Source organism: Manis pentadactyla, chromosome 8, assembly GCF_030020395.1.
Source record: "Manis pentadactyla isolate mManPen7 chromosome 8, mManPen7.hap1, whole genome shotgun sequence".
Lineage (NCBI taxonomy): Eukaryota > Metazoa > Chordata > Mammalia > Pholidota > Manidae > Manis > Manis pentadactyla.
In genome coordinates, this window is record NC_080026.1 from 95,641,027 (window position 1) to 95,658,768 (window position 17,742).

Genomic DNA, 17,742 nt, shown 5'->3' on the forward strand with positions numbered 1-17,742 from the left:
TTCTGCCTTGTGGAAGATTAGTTGGTGGGGGTAAAAAAAGGAAATGGGGCATCTCCTCTGTTGAGAACTCCTTTATTTCACAAAGCAGCTTAATGCATATGCTACATATGATAGGCAAAGAAGTGGGGAAGAAGAGGCACAATCACATTCCTAGGAAACAAAAAGGACAGCAGTGACCACATGGTGAAGAATAACCATTAAGTTTTTCACTCTTGCTTCTGTTACAGGGAAGAGGGATTTCATGGAAAGAAATCAGAAGCAGCTGTTAAGAAACAGAAATTAGGGTACCCTCCCATTGTTCCATTCTACTGCATGAAAGAGAATGTCCTTGCTTACGTGTTTGACGATGTGTGGAGCGAGGTTCTGAGCTGTATGGAACAGCTGACCGGTAATCACTGGGAGGGATTTGCTTCTGGTAAGGTAGTTTTTTATATTTGTGAAAACAATATTAAAAAATAATTAAGAACAAAAAGAAAACAAAAAACAAAACAAAAAAAATTGTTTATGATCTTCAAACCCTTACCCAGTCTATTATATATTTCATTAGTGCAAAACATTCATATTTGCATTTCCTGCAGAAACTAACATATTTAGAAAATACCTGAGAATGTGTAGATGAGTAAAAAAGGCATGGTCTATGATGAATAATACATACATTATGGTTTCTCTTTGAATATAATTTGTGAAGGGAAAAAACATGTGCAAATGGCAAATACATTTTTAAACTGCTTTACTGAAGAATAATTGATACATAATAAATCATACATATTTAAGATGTCCAGTTTGATAAGCTGACCTATATATATACCCATGAAATTATGAAACAGTTAATATAGTGAACCATATCCTTCATCCCCAAAAGTTCATGACCTTTGTAATACTCCCTCCTGCCCCAACCTTACCCAACATCCCCAAATGACAATTTCCTTTTTGCCACTACAGTTTTTATTTTGTAGAGTTTCATATAAATGGAATCATATCGTATTTACTATCCTTTTGTCAGCTTCTTTAACTCAGCATGATCATTCTGAGATTCATCCATGTCGTTTGGTGTGTGTCAATAATTTATTTCTTTATATTGCTGAGTAGTATTCTATTGTTCCACAATTTGTTTATCCATTTATTGTTGATGGACTTTTGGATTTTAAGTTTTGTACTACTACTTGTAAACCTGTTATGAACACTATTGAACAAGAATTTTCTTGACATATATTTCCTTTCTCTTGGGTAAATTTCTTAGAGTCAAATCATAGGATTATATAATGTATGTTTAACTTATAAGGAATTGTTTATATTGATTTTTTGTTGCACAAGAAATTATCACAAATTTATTCAAATCATACATATTTATTATCTCAAAGATTTGTGGGTCAGAAGTCCAGGAACAGTTGAGCTAGTCCTCTATTTAACATCTCACAATGCTGCAATCAAGATGTTGGCCAGGGCTGGGTTCTCATGTAGAAGCTCAACTGTAAGGAAGAACCCACCTCCTCTTTTGCCTGTATTTAGAAGCATCTAGTTTTATGTAACTGTAGTAGTCATGGCAGCTTTCTTCTTCGAACCCAGCAAGAAAAACTAACAACTGGTCAGCTAGCAAGACAAAAGCTAATAGAACATAAGATAATCATGGGAATGATATCTCATCACTTTTACCATCATTTAGTGATCTGAAGCAAGCCACAGATCCTGCTCACACTCACAGGAGAATCACACAAAGGTGTGAACACGATGAGGTGAGAATCATAGTGGAGGGCACTATGGAGTCTGTCTACAACAGTCTTCCCACTGGCCCCCAATGATCCATGTGCTCTCACATGAAAAATACATTCAACTCCCTTTCAAAGTTTCTAAGAGACTCATCCTATTATAGCATCAGCTCAGAAGTCCAAAATCTTATCATCTAAATTAGGTCTTGGTATGAATGAAGTTCCTAGATGTAACAGATTAAGTTACTGGGACACGATCCTTTTCATCTACAGACCTGTGAAACTAGAGGTTTTATACATAAGTATATAAACACCTAACTATATAATCCAGCTACTCTACTCCTATATATAATTTATCTGACCCCAACACACTCAACTAACAATAGTGGGCCATAAATATATAAACACCTGATTATATAATCCAGCTATTCCACTCTTATAGATAATTTGTCTGACCCCAACACACTCAACTAACAATAGTGGGCCAGAGAAAAGGTAACAGTTAAAGACATTCCAGTTACAAGGTGGGGAAAGAATGTAAATAAGGGTCCACAGTTTGGAAATCCAGCTGGGAGAATACTGTGAGTTCCTTTATAAAGTTCCAAGGCCTGGAAATAATCCTGTGTGCTCTATGCTCTATTGTCTGGGCTCTTGGTTTTACCCTCTGAGTAATCCTTCCTTTTTCATGAAAGGTAGTAAGTACATGTTTATGTTTGCAATTAAGTAGTTTCACCAGGCTTCTTCCTGCCAGTAGAATTTTGGTGGTCTGACAGCCTTCTTTCATTTAGAATCTTTTGCCATCTATAAGGAGACTGAGAATTTTAAAATCATCATGTCCTGGGTTTTTTGTGTTTAATAATCTTTCCCTCAATTTCTCTCTCTCTCATGATTTATTTTAAGTAGCAAAAGTCAGACCTAACCTTCAACACTTTGATAGGAAATCTCTTTAGCTAAATAACCAAGATCATCACTTAAAAGTTCTACTTTTCCACATGACCAGAGGAGACCATTTTACTATGTTTCATGCCACTAACAACCGTCTCCCTTCTTCCACCTTCTAATAACATGTTCATCATATCCTTTTAAGCCCTCCCCTTACAACATCCTCCAAATCCAGATTTCTACTAAGTCTGTTCAAGGCAATTTATGCCTGCTCTATCATGCTTCTCAAAATTTTTCCAGCTTCTATCAATGAACAATAAAAAATGAAATTAAGAAAACAATTTACTTATTGCATCACAAAGAATAAAATATTTAGAAATAAACTTGACCAAGAAACTACAAGACTTGTACATTGAAAAATATAAAACAATATTGAGAGACATTAGAGAAGACCTAAAGAAATGTAAAGCCATCCTGTGTTTATGGATTAGAAGACTTAATATTGCTAAGATGGCAATACTCCTCAAACTGATCTACAGGTTAAATGTAACCCTTATCAAAATGCCCACTGCCTTTTTTGCAGAAATGGACAAACTGATCCTAAAATTCACCTGGAAATACAAGATATCCTGAATATCCAAAACAATATTGAAAATAAATGAAATTGAAGGATTCACACTTAATTTTAAACTTAACACAAAGCCACAGTAATCAAAATAGTGCGGTACTGGTGTTAAGTACAGACATAAATCAGTGGAGTAGAATCAAAAGCCCAGAAATAAATCCACAGGTCTATGGCCAACTGATTTTTAACAAGGGTACCAAGACCATTCAATGGGAGAATAACAATTCCTTCAACAAATGGTGCTAGTACATCTGGATAGCCACATGGTAAAGAACGAAATTGCACCCTTATTTCACACCATATACAAAATATTAACTCAAAATGGATCAAAGATGCACATGTAAGATATAAAACTATGAAAACATAGGAGTAAATCTTCAAGAGCTTGGATTTGGCAGTGGATTCTTAGATATGGCACCAACAACTCAAACAATGAAAGAAACAAGTAGATAAACTGGACTTTATCAAAATGAGAAACTTTGTGTACCAAAGGGCACTATCAAGAAAGTGGAAAGACCATCTCTACAGAATGTGAGAAAATATATGCAGATCACACACCTAACAACAATCTAATATCCACAATACATAAGAATAACAAAAAAGGACAAACAACCCATTAAAAAATGTGTAAAGTATTTGAATAGACATTTCTTCAAAGAAGATAAATAGCTAAAAAACACATGAAAAGATGTTCAAAATCATTAGTCATGAAGGAAATGCAAATCAAACCAAAGCCAACCACAATGAGATACCACTACATACCTGCTAGGACGGCTATATACATATATATATACATATACAAATACATATACATATACATACACAATTTAAGGACAGTAACAAACTTTTGGTGAGGATGTGAAGAAACTGGAACCCTCATTCATTGCTAGTGGGAATTGTAAAGTGGTGTAGCCATTGTGGAAACAGTTTGGTAGTTCCTGAAAAGGTTAAACATAAAATTACCATATGACCCAGCAATTCCACTCAAGGGTATATAACCAAGAAAAGTAAAAACATATCCACACAAAAGCATATGCATTGAATGTTCACAGAAGTATTATTCACAATAGTCAAAAAGTGGAATCAACCCAAACATCCATCAGCTGATGAATGGATAAACAAAATTTAGTATATCCACTATTTGGACCAAATTGTGTCACCCTCAAAATTCACATGTTGAAGCCCTAACCCCCAATGTAATTGTTTAGAGATAGGGTCTTAGGGAGGTTAACTGATGATAAGTGAGGTCATAAAGGGCCCTAATCCTATAGGGTGGGTATCCTTGTAAAAGGGAAAGGGACATCAGTTCTCATTCTGTGCATGCAGAGAAGAGGTCATGCAAGGACAGAGCAAAAATGCAGCTCCTATGGGCCAGGAAGAAAAGGCTCACCACAAACCAACCCTGACAGCATCTTGATATTGGATTTCTAGTCAGTAAGAAACAGAACTGTAAGAAAATTAATTTCTACTGTTTAAGCTACGTAGTCTGTGGTATTTTGTTATGGCAGCCTAGATAACTAAGACACCTAGCAATGGAATATTATTAATCCATAAAAAGGAAATAAATAGCAATGCATGTTACAATATGAAAGAACCTTGCAAATATTATGCCAAGTGAAAGAAGCCAGGCACAAAGGGATTGTATAGTTCCATTCAAATAAAATGCCCAGAACAGGTGATCCATAGAGACAGGAAGAAGTTCAGTGGTTGACACAGGATGAAGAGGGGAATTGGAAGACGGAGGGTTTCTTTTTGGAATGATGGAAAATTTCTGAAATTAGAAAAAGGCGCTGATGGATGAACAATGCTATGTATATACTAAAATTACTTAATTGTATACTGCAAAATGGCTAAAAATGGTAAATTTTATCTTGTTAAATTTTTTTAACTCTTCCAACCTGAAGGATACCCTCTAACATTTCTTCTTTTAGGTTGTTGGTGATGTATGCTTTCTTTCGTATATTTGAAATTTTCTTTTCTTTAAATTCATTTATTTATTCTAAAACAAACAAAATCCCAAACAAAAAAGTTCACCCGTTTCTCCAAACCCCCACCACCCACCTTTAGCAGCCACCCATCTGTTCTTTATATCTATGAGCTTGGTTTTATTGATTGATTTTTATATTCCACTCAAAAGAAAATTCCCACCTAGTAATTCCACTTCTGGGTATTTACCCAAAGAAAACAAAAACACTAATTCAAGAGATATATATAGCCCTATGTTTACTGCAGCATTTTTTACAATGGCCAAGATATGGAGCAACCTAAATGTCCATCTACATGCAAGGATAAAGATGTGGTACATATACACAATGAAATATTAGCCCTAAAAAAGAATGAAACCTTGCCATTTGTGACATGGATGGACCTACAGGATATTATGCTAAGTGAAAAAAGACAAAGACAAATATTGTGTGGTTTCATTTATTTGTGGAATCTAAAAAACAAAACAAAAACAGACTTTTAAGTACAGAGAAAAACTGGTGGTTGCCATAAGTGAGGGACATAGGTGGATGAGTAAAATAGGTGAAGAGGATAAAGAGGTAAAAACTTCCAATTATCATGGTGAGCATTCTGTAATGTATGTAATTGTCAGATTATTCTGTGGCACACCAAATTTAATATTGTATGTCAACTGTAAGAAACTGGAACCCTCATTCATTGCTAGTGGGAGTTGTAAAGTGGTGTAGCCACTGTGGAAACGGTTTGGTAGTTCCTGAAAAGGTTAAACATAAAATTACCATATGACCCAGCAATTCCACTCAAGGATATATAACCAAGAAAAGTAAAAACATATCCACACAAAAGCATGTGCATTGAATGTTCACAGCAGTATTATTCACAATAGTCAAAAAGTGGAATCAACCCAAACGTTGCTTACATGAAGCTTGATTTTTTAAACTAAATCCACATGTATGACCTGTGCCCAGATGAAGAACAGAACATTATGAGCACTTCAGAAGCCCCTCTCATGCTTTGGTTCCAAATTTCTAATAAACCTCTACCCACTAAGAGTAACCCTATGGTGATTTACAACACCATAGATTAATATTGCCTATTTAAAACTTTATAAGCATTGATTCATATATTATGTGCCCTTCCGCCTCTATATTTTTTAACTCAACAGTATATTTGTTAGATTCAACTGCTTACTTGTAACAACAGTTTATTTTCATTGTTATCTAACATTCTGTTGTATGAATATATTATATTCTCCTGTTGGTGGACAATTGGGTAGTTTCCAGTTATGTCTGCCAGCATAAAATGTTATGAACATTTTTGCATGTCTTTTGGCAAACATATGTCTAACTAGGTACATAAAAGTGGCATTGTGGGGATATTAGATATGATATCCCAACTTCAGTAGATACTGCCAAAATCTTTCCTGAAGTGGTTGTACCTATTTACACTTTCTCCAGTATTATATGAGAGTTTCAGTTGCTTCAAATTCGCCACATTTAATACTGTCTATATGGGTCTTTTTTTTTATTAAAATATCATTGATATACAATTTTATGAAGGTTTCACATGAACAACTTTGTGGTTTCAACATTCGCCAATATTATCAAGTCCTCACTCCCACCCCATTGCAGTCACTATCAGCATAGTAAGATGCTATAGTCATTATTTTGTCTTCTCCATGCTGTACTTTCTTCCCTGTGACCTGCCTATATTGTGATTGCTAAATTATAGTGCCCCTTAATCCTCCCCACCCATCCTCCCCAAACCCTTCCTTTTGGTAACCAGTAGCCCCTACTTGGAGTCTGTGAGCCTGCTGCTGTTCCTTCAGTTTTGCTTTGCTGTTATAATCCACAAATGAGTGAAATCATTTGGTACTTGTCTTTCTCCACATGGCTTATTTCACTGAGCATAATACCCTCTAGCTCCATTCATGTTGTAAATGGTAGGATTTGGCTAGGACCTCCACACTATGTTGAGTAAAAGTGAGGAGAGTTGGCACCTTGTCTTGTTCCTGATCTTAGAGGAAAAACTTTCAGCTTTGTGCTGTTACGTATGATGTTGGCTGTGAGTTTGTCATATACGGCCTTTATTATGTTGAGGTACTTTTTATACTCATTTTATTGAGAGTTTTTATCATGAATGGATGTTGAATTCTGTCAAATGCTTTTTCAGCATCTACTTAGATAATCATGAGATTTTTGTCCTTGTTGCTGATGTAGTGTATGATTTTGAATACTGTAACATCCTTGCATCTATGTGGGTCTTTTTTTAAAGCCACTGTGTTGTAGACATTTTAAGTTCTCTTTTCAAAGTGATATTGGAGAACAGGACTAATACCCTCTTTAATACTAACTGGTTTATATTATCTGAGGTTAAGATTTTGGAGACAGAGGGACACTAATAGATATTTGTATGTAGTCAACCTATTGCAAGGTCAAGTATCTCTATTCATACTGAAAAAAGTATTTAAGGAAGTAAACCTAGTTAAAAAAAAAAAAAGAAAACCAAACATTAAAAAAAATTATAGTAATGGAGTATGAAAAGAATCAAGTCTCTGAGAAAAATGAACATTTACTAAGAGAATTAAATGATGAAAGAAAAGATTTTGGAGATATAGGACAAATGATAAAATCCAGAATCGTATCCAAACTTCAATAATAATAAGCCCTGGTAATAACAAATGAACTTACTCAGTTTTCAGTATCATCTACTTAGATATCAGAGACAACTTTCATTTCACAGTATATCAAGGTTTGGCTATGAATTTTTCTCTGCATCCATTAATTTAGGTTATTTCGTTGTCTAATTGTGTTTTTGATACTTAAAAAGAAAAAAGAGACTGATCTTAAAATGGAGCTGGAGATCTCTAACTGGCTTAGTGGGTTGATTGAAATGCCCTAAAACAGAAGTCAGGAAACTTGGTGCATAAAAAGCCTGGTAGTAAACATTTCAAGTCTTTTCCAAACATCCAGTCTCTTGTTGCAGCTACTCACCTCTGCCCTTAAAAGCAGCCCAAAACAATATGGAAACAAGTGGGTGTGGCTATTTACTCTCCTATATGTCCAGTAAATATGTTCATCAAAAGGTGTACATAACAATGCCCATAATAGCACTACATGTAGAAAAACTGGAAACTATACAAATGTGCCTCAAAAGTAGGGTGTGATACATTCATATAATGGTGCATTAAACAGTAATGAGAATAAACTACTATTACTTTATTTACTAAAACAGGTGGTGGTAATGTGCATAAGGTTTCCCTTTGGGTAGATGAAAAAGTTTTGGAACTAAATAGTTGTGATGGTTGCACAGTATCATGCATATACTTGTCACTAAATTGTACACTTTAAAATGGTAAATTTTGTTACGTGTATTTTGCCACAAGATTAAAAGCAGCAACAGGTAATGGGCCTGTTTCTCCCATGAGCCAATTTGCCAACTGCTGCTCTAAAATGTTCTCTCCTTGAGAAGCCGCATAGTATAATGGTTAAACCGCAGTTTGTTACCGGACAACCTGGTTTTACCACTGACTCCAACACTGAGTTTATATCCTATTCAAGTTGCTTAAGTCACTGTGCCTCAGTTTAACTACAAAACAAGTATAATACTACTATCTCCTAGGGTTGTTTTTAGGAATAAATGAGTCACATGAATGTATATAGAGTGGTTCCTGGAATATGTAGGAGTGTAATAAATGCTATTATGATTACTTTTTAAAAATAATAACTTGGAGAGAAAGAGAATACTTGCATCTTTGGCTTTGGCATGGACCAGTTAATTAGTTTTTTGTTATAAGAGCCAACCAGCACGCACTGGTAGAAACCTATCCCTACTTTTACAGCAATTTTTCTACCCCTATGTGAGGAAGAAAGCCAAACTGTATACTCGTCATATATATGATAGGACCAAATGAGAACCTATGATATTTTAAGGTTTTTCAGCTGTAACCAAAAGGTATATAAAACTTTGAGCATATATAATCATTTTTTAAACTTTTATTTTTACAATAATTTTAATCAGACCAGTTTTAAAGTCTGCATATGGCAGAATATTTGTTGTATTTAAATAATCCTTATTTTAAATCCTAATTTGCTAATGGAGTAAAAGTTTCATTGGACATTTTTGTCAAAAAAAGATAAACATACCATCTCTGAATGAAACAGTAGTAAACCATGTGATGATGATGGATTTGACTTAGAAACAAAGAAGACCAAGAGTTCAGCTAGTTTTACTCAGAAACATGATTCCTCATCTTGAGTTCAGTGTTGGAGCCATAATTGATGGTGAGAAGTACTAAAATGCCGGTGTTTCATAAATGCCAATCCAGTGTTTTGCTATTATGATCGATGACACTATAAACATTCTTGAACATTTCTACTTTACACTTGTGCAAGAATTCCTCTCAGTACATACTTCAACTTTACTCGATAACGCCAAATTGTCCAAAGTGACTGTACCAGTTATTTATGCCCACTGACAATACACAAGTTCCTGTGCTTACAATCTCATCAATACTTATTGACTAATTTTTAATTTTTTATCAATGTAAAAAGGTTGTTTCTACTTTTACTTCTCCCATTGTTAAACTTAAGGTATAATTTACATATAGTAAAACTCACACTTTTTAGTGTAAAGTTCATATTTTCCATCTCCTTTCCTCTGGACCGAACGCAGGACAATTTATTCAGATATTTTTTCTCATTCATTAGGTTCTGTCTTCAGCAGGATCTAATCTGCTATTAACTCTCTGCTGAGTTTTTAATTTTAATAATTTTAGGGTTTTTTCATAGTTTTGTTTTCTCAAATCTGCTTAACTAAATTTAAATAAATTTTATTTAACTAAAATTAATTATAAATAAGTTTTATTTAAATAAAATTGAAAATTCTTTTACTCAAATTTGAAGTGCTCTTTAGCTACATGTGCCTACAGCCACTATATTGGACAGTGCATATGTAGAACACTTATATCAACTCCAGGGCTCTGTTGGGCAGCTTTGCTAGAGACCTTTGTTTTTCCTTCTGCCAGTTATAAACAGGCATTGCCAGCCTAGGAAACCACATTAAACTACATTTTTCATTCAAGAGTTTTTTTGTTTGAACCATGCAGGTAATATAAAATTGGGCTGCAAATATGAGTGAAGCCTAGCTTGAGATTATAAATTCTCAGGGGAGATGTTTTTTCACAGTATAGTTGCTGTGGGTCTGAAGATATCCATGGATAATAGATTCTCTTCCTTTGCTCAGATGATGAGATTAGTATTGCAATTACCAGACCAGCTTCAGAAGGTCCCTGTCTGCTGAGTGAACCACAGCCTTTGTTCTTACCTCGAGTGCCACAATCTAAGGTGCCGTCTATCACCTCAAATCCGGTAAGCCCCACATGGGAATGTATTGGAGAACCTAAGGCTGTTCTTGCCAGAGGAAGTTTGTCTAGAATTATGTGCCTTATAATTATATTATTACTTAATTTTTTCCAGTACAGTTATGTGTTTATCACAATAATCAAGTGACTATGCATTGATGTTTTGCTTCAATTTAAAAAATCAGTAGCAAATTAGGGTTAAGTAATTTCAGTCAGCATTTTTGAAAAGGCATCCATAAACTGTGTAACCTAGAATTGACTATGTGGTTAGCCTAAGTCTGTTTTGGGATGAATAAAGAATATAATGAAAAGAGGGACCAATTTCGGAGTTTCAGGAGCCTTAACATTCTGTCCTCTGAATTTCTCTTTTGACTCCTCTTTTTCTCTTATCTCATCCAGCCTAGTTTTTGTCTTAATATTTGAATTGGGTATTTTGTACTCAAAACCCAGGTGCAAAAGGCAAACCAGAGAGATGGTCTCAGTGAGGTCTGTGGACAAACAAAGATAGTCATGTCTTACAGAGGGCAGATAAGATCAGTAGGCTTATCTGCCCTCCCGTGTGATTTACGTAGTCTCAGTTTCTACATGTTTCCCAGTGTTACTTGCAGCAAAAAAAGTAGGCAGGGGGTTGGGAGAGAAAAAGAAAGAAAAAGGATTTTAATCCTTCAGTCATACTATTCAGCCCAGGGTTTAACTACCAGATCTAGTATTTGCTTTGTTGGAATACTGACCAGGTATTGTACAGCTAGATTTACAAATGGATTACTTAAAAATAAAAACAACAAGGCCCATGTCTTATCACATTGGAGGATGACCAAGTGAACCAATGTCCCTTTGTGGTAATAAAACTTCAACATATTCAACTGGTCTAGCTGTGGTTTAGGTAACCTAAGCCCTGAACAGGTTAACTTAAATGGTCTGGTTGTTAATGGCCAGAGGAAGGAGAATGGTTAATCCAAACATTCTTGAGGGAAAGTAGGTGGAAAAATGCATGCTGTGGCAGAGGAGGAGATGGCCAGAAAGGGCAATGAACTGATGACCTGTGAAAGAAAATAAACAGGACTCTTAAGGGGGTGATGTCAGTCCAACTAAGATTGAACTCTGCTAACACATTAGAACAAATAAAATTAATTCCTTCTAATAAATAATCTTCAGAATTTAAGTTATTATTGAGAGCTGACTCTGCCAGGGGTAATAAAGGAAGGATTAGTTTGTGCAAAATATAGGATTGTACAGTGATAAAAGATTATGTTAAGAGTTTCCCCTTACTTTTTATATTTTTGTTCCATATTTAGTGTTTTTCTTTTGCTTTTCCTTTCTAATGTAATATATAATAATGATAGTAATAAAGGTCCTCTTTCCCCATGAGTGGTTAATTGCTGTAAATTGCTTTCATCTATGTTGATCAGGATTCCCCCACGTGCTATCATTTAGAAATGGAGAACTCCAACCCTGTCTTCTCAACAGTGAACCTGGCATCTCAGCTGCCTATGGCTAAGATATTACAAAAGTTAAAGTACAGGAGAAAAATATATAAATGACCTTATTTGGAAATACTAACTTTTGGCAAAGTTGGGAAACCAAACAGGTATCTTCACCAACCAGTAATAAGTTAACATTTCCTTTTGACATGTAGATACGTCTCTGTCAAGCAGCAAGTGGACATCAGCCAAATGTGAATGGTCTCTTGGTTCATGGGATGCCTCTACAAACAAGAAATCTCCCCCTAATGGACAAGCTCCTGTAAGAAGTATAAAATTTTAATAGACTAGATTTAGGTAGATCACTGAGAAATAAAAAAAGCAAAGTCAGTTTATCAACATGCACATATTAAGTACCTACCAAGGAACCATAGACATCTGGGGAATAAAAACATCTTAGGGATATGGTCTACACTTAAGTAGTTGGTAGTATAACTGTAAAGAACAGATACAGACACAAATGGGTAAAAAGAGACATAACAATGTAGGACATTTTTGTGACTAAGTGCCAAGGGTGTGGGAACTCCAAAGAAGGGAGGCATTTTGGTGAGTAAGTGTAGGTTTTGAACTTGTCCTTGGAATATGGGAGTTTGGATAAGCAGAGAAGGGCAGTGAGGCTATTCTGGGTAGAAGGAACACTGGGGGGATAGGTTTGGAGACAGGAAAATACAAAATATTTAGAAGAGGACATAGACCATTTTTGCTTAAGTAGGATGAGATAGGTCAGAACTCTAATGCTTCTGGCCAAAGGTCATTGACAACCTTCCAGAATTAAAATACATCACAGCATGATTAGTGGAAAAACAGACTATGATATTAATGAAGTTAATTTCCAGACTATATATGGTTTTGAATGCCATTTTTAGACATCCATCCATCGTCCATCCTTAAGACCTCTTTTATTGCCTATTCCAAGTTGGGGCTGTTATGCATACAGGCACTATAGTCTTTTTTTGTGGACCTATGGTCTCATTTTTCTTAGGTCAATATGTAGAAGTGAAAGTGTTACAGGATACATTAAGTGTATATTTAATTTTATAAGAAACTTCTTTCCAAAGTAATTGTACCATTTTACACTTCCATCAGCAATATATGAGTTTCAGTCGGGGGGCACATATATTTAAATCAGGAATTTGAAAGCAATAGAACATAGATTGGATTGAAACAGGAGGAATTGAAGGTAAGGAGTCTAATACCGGACTTCAAGCATGAGTTGCTAAGGGTTCATACTCAAGTTGAAGCAAAGGATAAGAAAGGAACAAAATATTTTGAGATATTGTAAAAAAAAAAAAACAAATTCTATAAAAATAAAGGAATTGAAGTCAACTCTGAGATTCCAAGTTCAAGGAAAGCTTGTTAGGGGCTAAAGATGAGTTTGGTTTGGGGTATGTTAAGTTTACAATGGTGGGCCATTTGGTTGGAAATATGGAAGAGGTCAGATTTGGAGGTTGATCTAGAAGTCACCTGGCTAGAGATGATAATTAAATCCAGAATTATGAATAAGTCCAGAGGACAAAATCAAGATGAGCATCGAGTAGCTAAGGCTTAAACCTTCTGTAACTGGAAAGCAGTTAGGATGTGTAAAGAAAAGGTATAAGTGAATGGTTAGGAAGGCAGTAAGACCAGAAAGATGCCTTGAGAGTAAAGCTCAAGGTTTAGCTCCATTCTTTAATGGGCATTTTTCCCTTCAAAGCCCTCCAAACACCAAGGCATATTTTGCACTAGAGAACAGCAAAGTGGCCTGAGAGGTTGAGGAACTCGCTGAAAAGCCAAAATAACAGGTGGCAGAGCTTATTCTTTCACTTTCCCTCCATTTTGTTGAGCTTAGGTGCCTTACAATAGTAAAACATGCTCTCATTTGCTTTAAAACAAAAACAAAAACCCTGATTCTGTAGGGGAGAGTTTAAGTTATTGAACTGTTTGGGAATCCGAATATTTACAGAGAAGTGTTGTATATCACAGATGTTTATGCAAATGGGGGTTTACTATGGTCCTATTGCCCTGAGCAGAGTACAAGGCTCCAGACCCTTTGCCTGCTGCCAGCTTTCCTAAGAACCCAAGCCCTTCCCGCTGTGGGGTCCAGCTAGCTCAGCATTTTAATCTCTGCAGTTAGAGCCACACAGGGGCCACACTGCTCCCAAGCAGCAATACTTGCCTTTCAACTGAATCTTTCTGATGACATTCCTTCAGCACAAAAGAATACCTCAGATATGGAAAGAATCGCAGTCCCTGGAGTAAACTTTTGGGAAGCACCCTGGAGTACATTCCCCTCAAGTTAGCCTTCACTGATAATTGAAGGGATTGTGATGTCAGGTGAATAATAGACTTGCTTTCTCCATTCTAGTAATTATGTGTTATAATTGAAATGATCTCCTTCTTTTAAGAACACATTCTTATGTCTGAGCTAGATTATATAACTTCTAGAAACTTAGTTTTGGAATGGTTTTTACTTTTGCACTTTCCCCCTTCAATGCATTTTATAGTCTAAGCCTTTTTTACCCTTTGAGTCATCTCCTTATACAGAGTATTCTTGATTTCACTGTGGGTTTCTGATTTGACCACTAGAGACCTTGACGAGCTACTTAGGAGACCTGGGTCCAGTACCATCTTTTCAACCCGAAATTGGCCAGATCGAGCCTTGGAGCTAAGTACTTCAGCTCTGTCATATACAGTGCAGTCTGCTGGGAGACGAAATCCCCCACCACGCACCCTTCACCCCATCAGCACAAGCCATTCATGTGCTGGAACACCAAGACCTATGGAAGAAATCCTCAGAGGCTCCCATGTGTAGTAGGTTTCAAAAGCAGAATTTCTGGAAACTATGGTATAACTAATGAAGAATTTACATAGAGAATGAATTTAAATATAAGATTGAAATATATGCCTAGAAACTAATCGTTATGCATCTTATGATGGATTGCACACTGATTTAAATCCAGTACAGAAAAAACGGGGGTTAAATTTGAATGAAATACAGATACTGGATCTTTCTGTTGATCTGGCTAAAGATTGTTTTGCAAATAAAATGTAGGCTAGAATACTTCAGTGACACTTAGCAAAGGAATAAAAGATATATGTATTAAACATTTTCCTTAGTGCGAATATGCTCAGTAAAATTCATCCCAAAATAAAAGTTAATTCTCCTTTAATACTTTTCTGTATCATTGGGATCTGCTTATTCCATTGACGACGACAACTTTATAAACCTCAGGTAAGTAGTTGCTTATGTACCAGGAAAAATATCTCTTAGCACTTCTTAGGAAATAACACTAAATACATTCTCTTCCCTCTTTTCAACTTTCATTCACTAGACACCCTGAGCCTTATTGTGCAAAATTTTTTTTTAATAAAATTCTTTCATTAGCTGTTGATTCACAAAACATTCTAGGATGGTTTCTAAGACAATACCAAGAGTATGAGCTAATACAGCTGGAACTGTGTTTGGAATTCAGCTTCTAAATTAAGCACTTCACTAGACTTCTCTCCCAACATGTTATATATCTTGATCTTGATTTTTAAATTTCTTGTTAGAGTTTATCCTAACAGACTCAGTAAAAGAGGTGTCCAAAACTATCAAAGACCTTTGTCAGTTCACCAGGGTTCCCCTCTCCTGCTCACTATTATGTTGACGTAGCTGTATCTATACCAATATAGCTATAGATTCATTCACCTGGGGACAAGTGGTCTTGATGTATAATCAGTCTCTCAATCCTTCCGACAGTGCTTTCTTCAAAGTGGAAAAAATAAGCTGCTTTGTTTCTTCTGGGACACAGATGTCTCATTCAGTTTCAACTATTGTCCTGGGTATGATTAATACTGCAAAGTGCTCAGATCCCATGGAAGGGAATGAAAAGTTCAGGAACTTCACCTGGGAATGGATAGTAATAGTAGGTAGTCCCTCCTTATCTGCAGGGAATATGTTCTAAGACTCCCATGGAATGCCTGAAACCGTGGACAGACAGTACCAAACCCTATATATACTATGTTCTTTCTTATACATATAGACCTGATAAAGTTTAACTTATAAATTAGCTAGGTAAGAGATTAACAACTAGTAATAAAATAGAACAGTTTTAACAGTATACTGTATAGAAGTGAATGAGGTCTCTCGCTCAAAATATCTTGTACTCACCCCTGGTCTTGTGATGATATGAGATGATAAAATGCCTATGTGACGAGATGAAGTGCAGTGAGTGACATAGGCACTGTGATACAGCATTAAGCTACTACTGACCTGACGATATGTCAGGAGGATCATCTGCTTCCAGATCATGGTTGACTACCAGGTAACTGAAACCACAGAAAGCAAAACTGCAGATAAGGGTGGGGGACTGCTGTTACTGAAACAGGACAACCAGAAGGTCTAGAGCTGTGAATTCATTCAGACATGAGATTACAAATCCGTGACTGGCAGAGAAGTGCACCACATAGGGAAAATTGTTTAAGTCCAGTTCTCTGGGAGACAAAGGGTTAACTTCCACTTTGCGCCCAGGATAGTTTAAACAGAAATCAGAAAATACTATGAAAAAACCCAAATCCTTTAAGATCTCTTTAAAAACGTAGGCTTAAAAGCGTCAAGTTTTCTGTGTATGACATTAAACCATCTGCTTCATTTATTTCTGATGTTTGCTTGTATTCTTATAACTTCATGCTTTCATATCTTGGCGTTCCCTGGTGGAATCTGCAGCCCAGTGGCAGCCAACTTGCACTCTCCTTCACCAGCAGTGCCCCGGAGTCGAAATCATCTGCTGCCACCTATTGGCACAGCTGAAGCGGAACACTTGAGCCCTGTGGGGCCACAAAGGCAAACGGTATGTCTCTTTCCTGTTGCCTTTCGCTGTGCTTATAAACCTCATGGGCAGCAATTCTGCAGAATCTGTGCTCTGGTCTTATTATATAGTCAAAATTAATTGAATTCTAATTTATGACAATGGGTTTGGAGCTGTGTGGCCTGCAATTACCATGCCATGACAGATAACTTTCTATTTTTATCTCCTCTGCAGAAAAACCATGGTGATTCCAGTCGAGCTCAAAGCGCAGTGGTGGACAGGCCTAACTACCAGCAGCCCCAGGAGAGGCTCCTTTTACCTGACTTTTTCTCCAGGCCCAATACAATTCAGTCATTTCTGGTAGAGTGATGTACTTGCTCTAATAGTCGGGGTGTTGGGGGTGGAGTGGGGAACTAGCTTGGCAGACTTAAGACTTTACATAGTGACTTTATCAACTCTAAGAATAAAAACTGAGGCCCTAACAATGTACTTAAAAAATAATAGTGTTTTAAAGTACATTTTGTTGGAATTCTAACTGGTCTCTTCCATTCATTCTTTGAACTTTCAAAGAGTGAGGTAGAATGCCTTATGCATAAATTTCAAATTCTAAACAATTTATAGTTTAGATATTTCTGAGAATATGCAAAAAATTTAACTACAAGTACATACCAGATCAGTATAACTTCATTCTCCAACACTGCTCTTGGGGAATTATACCAAAAGTGGTGTCAGATTATGTAGACTGGTGAATGGATGAAGTAGCACTTTTCATTTTTATTTGTGTTTGAGATGTTGACATTGCCTTACTATTTAATGCGTATGTACTAGCCCTTTTGCTTTTAAACAAGTAATAGAAATAACCTGGCTGGGAGACTGGAGGTCATACACTGACCTTCTCTAATTACAGGTCTGAAAAGCTCAGCCCCACCTCTTTTGCTTTGTGGTAAGTAGGCTT

At 36.1% G+C, this 17,742-nt stretch overlaps 1 protein-coding gene across 6 annotated transcripts in view; it reads left to right on the top strand.

Moving 5' to 3' along the window:
• The window catches only part of FAM149B1 (family with sequence similarity 149 member B1), a 78,987-nt gene that overhangs the window by 57,825 nt on the left and 3,420 nt on the right, over window positions 1–17,742 (top strand). For 3 of the 6 annotated variants that reach the window (XM_036928673.2, XM_036928674.2, XM_057505971.1), the window contains 6 exons: window positions 228–415; window positions 10,420–10,544; window positions 12,174–12,280; window positions 14,584–14,808; window positions 16,706–16,829; window positions 17,022–17,147. In XM_036928673.2, coding sequence (XP_036784568.2) covers window positions 228–415; window positions 10,420–10,544; window positions 12,174–12,280; window positions 14,584–14,808; window positions 16,706–16,829; window positions 17,022–17,147 — 895 coding nt within the window. Of the gene's footprint in view, window positions 1–227; window positions 416–10,419; window positions 10,545–12,173; window positions 12,281–14,583; window positions 14,809–16,705; window positions 16,830–17,021; window positions 17,148–17,694; window positions 17,731–17,742 lie in introns of all 6 variants that reach the window. The other 3 variants (XM_036928676.2, XM_057505970.1, XM_036928675.2) reach the window with 2 other exon arrangements.